Source organism: Macrotis lagotis, chromosome 5 (genome assembly GCF_037893015.1).
Source record: "Macrotis lagotis isolate mMagLag1 chromosome 5, bilby.v1.9.chrom.fasta, whole genome shotgun sequence".
Taxonomy (NCBI): domain Eukaryota; kingdom Metazoa; phylum Chordata; class Mammalia; order Peramelemorphia; family Peramelidae; genus Macrotis; species Macrotis lagotis.
The window spans coordinates 989765-995561 of record NC_133662.1 but is presented as its reverse complement, the minus strand read 5'-3'; the positions used below and the strand labels follow the sequence as shown (position 1 = coordinate 995561).

The 5797-nt window shown below is 42.1% G+C and overlaps 1 protein-coding gene across 1 annotated transcript; it reads left to right on the top strand.

Moving 5' to 3' along the window:
* Nucleotides 1-747: 747 nt before the first annotated feature.
* On the top strand, nt 748-1869 carry LOC141488023 (allatostatin-A receptor-like). The gene has a single exon (XM_074187702.1). The coding sequence runs from the start codon at nt 778-780 to the stop codon at nt 1867-1869; it is 1092 nt and encodes a 363-aa protein (XP_074043803.1). The 5' UTR covers nt 748-777.
* Nucleotides 1870-5797: the final 3928 nt, after the last annotated feature.

Sequence of the window (5797 nt, the reverse complement as noted above, 5' to 3'; positions counted from 1 at the left end):
CCTTATTACAACCCTGAGAGGCTATTGTTGTTCAGTTGTTTCAGTCATGTCTGACTCCGGACAGTCCCATTTAGAGTTTTCTTGGCAAAGATACTGTGCCATTTCTTTCTCTAGACCATTTTACAGATGAGAAAACTGAGGTAAACAGGGTGAAGTGACTTGCTCCAGGCTCACCCAGCTAATAAGTGTGCAAGGAAAGATTTGAACTCAAGAAGATGAGCCTTCTTGACATTCTACCCATTGTACCACCCATCTCCCTAAGAGGTACTATTATTATCTTCATTTTACAGATGAGGTAACTGAAGCAAGTAGAGGTTAAGTGATTTGCCCAGGTTCACATAGGAAGTGTCTGAAGTAAAATTCAATCTCAGGTCTTCCTGAATCTAGGTTTAGTGTTCCATTTCACTGTACCACCCAGCCTCTCTTAATGTGCCTGGCCTTATTAATAGAGTTAATCTAGTCCATTCTCAGGGAACTGAGGGGGCTGTCCCATTTGGGAAAAATCCTTCAGATTAGCAATGGATCCCAAAGGGTAGTATGAAAGAGTAGAAGGATCTGGATGCCAGGAGACCTGGGTAGTAGTCTCAGTTCTAACAAAAACTAGTTCTGTGATCTTAGTTAAGTCCCTTCTCTCCATTTCCTTTTCTGTAAAATGGAAAGATTAGACTGAGGTCTTCAATCCTTCAGGCTCTAGATTCTATGATCCTCTGATTTTCTGCTCACTAGGCTTTAGGAAAATCTCCTAACTTGCTGTGTGACTGAACCAGAAGGAGAAGGATGGAGTTCACTCTGAGACCCAATACCACTGTGAATGACAGCCACTACAGTAGCCTCTCTGAGTCTCAACTTCGCCCTGTCTTTGCTGCTCTCTGTGGCTTCATCTTGCTGGTAGGATTGTTGGCCAATGGGCTGATGCTGATTATCTTGGGCAAGGGCTCTGGCTCAAGGGACCAGGCCCCAGGCCCACTCCTGGCTCTGACCAATAGCCTCATGGTGAACATCACTTTATCAGATCTGGTCTTCCTGGTTTATGTGGTCCCAGTTTTGCTGCTGACCTTCCTCCAGGAAGACTGGTGGCTGGGCTCCTTCGTCTGTATCACCAGCCAGAGCTTCAATATGGGCACCATGTTCTGCACCTTCTACAGTATGGTGACCACTGCCCTCCTACGCCATGCTGCTGTGGCCTTCCCCACTATGGCCTTCCCAGCTGGCAGAAGAGCTCAGCTATTACTTTGCTTGACCATGTGGATCCTGGGTTTCTCTGTGTCTCTGCCCAACTGGCTGTTCCAGAAAGTGGTAGAAGAGGGCAAAGAAGATGGGGAGGTGTCTGTGGGAAGAGGATCCAAGATCATTCACTCGTGTCTGATGTTCCTGGGTCCCACCCAGACCTCCTGCTATTTTACCCTCCTTGGGGCCCTGGCCTTCCTGCCCTTTGCCCTGATGCTGGTACTTAGTTTCACTCACCTGGGCTGGCTCTTGTGGAATGGGGTGTGGCCCCAGGTACCATTGGATGTCCGACAACATCGAGAAGCCACAGGCCTCATCCTAGTGGTGCTAGTTGTCTTTGTATTCATGTGGGGACCCTGTTCTGTGCTGGGCTATGTGGCTGCCTCAGGAGACCTGCCTGATACCTTCACAGTCTTTGTGGCTATCAGCCTCTGTACTATCCTCGCCTATTCCAACTGTGCTGTCAGCCCAATTCTCTGTTTCTGCCTTTCAAGACAGTTCCAAGAAGGGCTCAAGGACCTCTTCTGCTACTCTATCCAGGAAAGGGCAAACCTAAGACATGGTAGGGTGGTGCAGGGTGACCAGGGAGATGAAAGTGGAAGGCTGGGAGCCCTAGGGAGTCTAGGAGGGACTCTTACCTAAGAGGAGAGGGAAAGATGGAGAACTGAGATGTTTAGAATTATCAACTCACAGAAATCCAACAATACTAGTCATTCCCCAATTGATAAATAGTCAAAAGATAAAATTTATTTTCCAATGAAGAACTCAAAACAATTTATAGTATAGAAAAATGCTGTGAATCATTATTGATTAGAAAAATGGAAATTAAAACAACTTTGAGATATCATTTTATACCTAGCAATTTAGCTAAAATAATTTAAGGGGAAAGTGACAAATGTTGAAGGGCAAGTGAAAAAATAGGACACTGATTCATTGTTGGTGGAATTGTGAACTAATCCAATCATTTTGGTGAGTGATCTGTAATTATGCCCAAAGAGTTATTAAACTGTCTACAACCTTTGACCTAAGGATACTACCATAAGGTGTATTTCCAGAGAAGATTAAAGAAAAAGGAAAAGAACCTATATGTTTTAAAATGTATATAGCAGCTCTCTGTGATGGCAAAGAACTGGAAAGTGTAGGGATGTCCATCAATTGTATATTATTGTGATAGAATACTACTGTGCTACAAGAATGGTAAGCTCAATGATCTTAGAAAAACATGAAAAGACTTTCATGAAATAATGAAGAGTGAAATGAGCCGAACCAAGAAAACATTATATACAGTAACAGCAATATTTTTTTTAAGCCTTTTGCAAGGCAAATGGGTTTAAGTGGCTTGCCCAAGGTCACACAACTAGGTAATTATTAAGTGTCTGAAACCAGATTTGAACTCAGGTACTTCTGACTCCAGGGTTGGTGCTCTATCCACTGCACCACCTAGTCACCCCAGCAATAGTTTTAAGAACAACTCTGAGACTATATCAGAGTACCTTCTATTCGGGGGAGGGGGAGGGAAGAGGGAAGGAGAAGGAGAGAGGGAGAAAAAAACTTTGTAAAATTCAAAGCCTTGCATAAAAAATGATTGGTAGAAACTAGCATTATATGTAATTGGAAAATATATATGATAAAAAAGAAAAACTTGGAGCAAATAAGTCATTTTGCAATTATAAGAACCAAATTGAATATAAGGACATATATGTCCAGAGAAAGAACTGATAAATAGAAGTATGCATAGAATAATTTTACATATATATATTTATGTATTTATTTGTGTTTAATGATAGCCATCTCTGGAATGGGGTCTGGGAGAAAAGAAGAAGGGAAAAAGGAAATTTACATAACAATTTTGTTGTATATTTTACAGAAACAGCAGAACATAGTGGATTTGTGGTTTCATATACAATCATCTTTTTTTGTTATACTATTTTATGGAAATAAATGCTTTTTTAATTCCCTAAATTAAGAAAGTTAAAATTTAAAAATATATTCACAGGACTGTTAGAGAATTGGAAGAGGGCTTTGGGTCATGATATCATGAATAGGATACAGGACTTAGAGTCAGAACACATGTTCATTTAATACAACCCCTTTAATTTATTAGAGTAGGCAACCAAGGCTAGGGAAAGGGGGAAATGACTTGCCCAATGGCATACAGCAAGTTAGTAGTGGAGCTTTCTTTTCTATCTTGCTTTTTTTTATATCTAAGTAGATACCCAAATGAAGGAAATAGGGTAGAAGATGAGGAATCTGGGGAAGAGACAAGTGATGGGTGAAGGTAAGGATGAGGATTGAAGGACATCTGACTCGAGAGAGCTCTTTCTGCTTGGAGAACAGTGACAAGTCTCCAAGTGTCCTTTCCCTGTCATGGTGGGGTATAGGGGAGGAGTAAGCCCTGACTCTTTTTCCCCTAATCCCCAGCCTGGCTCTCCCCCTCTTCCCCTTTCTCCTCCTCTGCTTCCTTCCTCTTTGCATCTTTTCTGTCCTTTCTGAATCTGGAACTGAAAAGGTCCTTAGAGAGATCATCTAAACCAATTATTTCAAGATGCAGATGAGGAAACTGAGTCCCTGGTGTGGAGATGTGAAAGGGACAGCTCAAGGTCATATAGTAAATAGAAGACCTGGGGTTTGAGCTGAGACTCTCAAGCTAACATTCACTCTCCCTGCTCTATCCCACTACTTACTAACCTAAAGTTCTCTTTTCTGTCTTCAAGGAACCCCAGTTTTTCAAGAAGTTTTCCTCAGTTCCTTGGTCCTCCTATCATCAGGGCATACTCTCAGGGCTGTTTCTCCAGCTTTGGGGGTGGATGAGTCTGCCCGAAACCAGTCACATTCCCAAGTGGGGCCTCTTGTGACCTGTTGGACACATTTGTGAGATGGCTGGCTGGGGGGTAGGGCTGGGAACAGAGCCAAGCTAACTGGCCCCACCATGCTCTAACTACTGAACTCACCAATCCTGTCAGCATAAGTACTTCCCCTCCCCCCTTTCCTTGATGTCTTTCATGGTTCAGATACTCTGAAAATCTATTTTAATGTGTAAAATGGGGGTTTTGCACAAATCTCATTTATCCTCTAAAATGAGAATAATGAGAAGGCCATGTGAAGAGAGAGATTTGAACATTTGAAAGAGAGTAAGATGGGGAGACAGAAGACCCAGGTGCCAGTCTGAGGATTTGAAGAGGTTATAGGATTTACAGCTGGACTGGATGTTAATGATCAACTCACAGGAATTGAATTCTTCATTTTACATTTGAGGAAACTGAGGTAAACCCAAGGTCACACAACTAGTAACTGTCTGAATCCTTTTAGATGGCTATTGATGATGGACTTACAGAATGAGTGATACATTTTTGAGATAGCCAATATAGAAATTTGTTTTGCTTGGAATGAAGGTTTTCTTTTTCTTTTCACAGGAGGATAGGTGAGGAGAGAAAATAAATTTTGTTCATCAAAACATATTAATTTAATTTTTAAAATCATTATTAAGTGCCATTATTGTGAGCCAGATGCTCTGCTAGGTTGTGATGATACAAAGATAAAATGAAATAATTTTCATGCTCAAGGATCTTTCTTTCTATAGGTAGAAACAGCAGGCTCACATAGACATAGACATATTTGAAATGAATATTAGGTATTTTGGTAGGAAGGAGGCACCAGCAACTGAAGAGGTCTCCTATAGGAGGTGGCCCTTGAGCTGAGTTTTAAAGAAAGCTAAGGGTTTTAAGCTAGGGGACTCCACAGTGTCCACAGAGTCCCAGGCCTGGAGTCAAACCTTCCTTAGATCAAATCTGACCTCATGCACTGACTAGCTGGGTGACCCTGGGCAAGAAACTTCACCTTGTTTACTTCCATTTCCTCATCTATAACATGGGCTGGAGAAGGCAATGGCAAACCACTCCAGCCTCTTTGCCAAGAAAGCCCCTCAAAGGGTCATGATATCAGACCAACATGAGGAGGAAGGCATAAGGCAAAGGCCAAGAGATGGGAGAATGAATATTATGTAAGAAGAAGAGCAAATGGGCCAGTTTGGCTAAAATATTGCATTCGTGAAATGAAGGAATGTATATTGTCTGAAAATGAAGGTCAAATCCAGATGGAGAAGGACTTCAAATACCAAATAGAAAAGCTGGTATTTTGTGTTGGAGGTACTAGGGAGCCACTGAAGGTTTTCAGGTAGGAGGGGGTAACATGGTTACAGTGTCTACCTCTAAAAAATGAGAGCATTGGTCTAGAGTAGATCCAGTGGGAACTGCAGCACTCCTGGGTGCCATCTAAACTAGTTCAAAATGTCACAGAGATGATGATGATGATGATGATGATGATGATGATGATGATGATAGTTGTCCTTTGTTCTTGAAGACCATGACATCAGGGAGGTGATGCCATGACAAACAAGTGAATCGAATTTGAGTGAGGGGGAAGATGTATTAAGTCATCAGCCTCACTTTTTCCTTTAGAGCTATCTGGATTCAGTGGCCAGATATGGATCAGGATGACTGGAGATGGCACTGGATGCAGGGCAATCAGGTGACTTGTCCAAGGCCACAGTTAAGTAAGTGGCAAGTGTTTG

Coding starts and splice junctions, on each gene's coding strand:
- LOC141488023 (XM_074187702.1), top strand. CDS start 778: ATGGAGTTCACTCTGAGACCCAATACCACTGTGAATGACAGCCACTAC.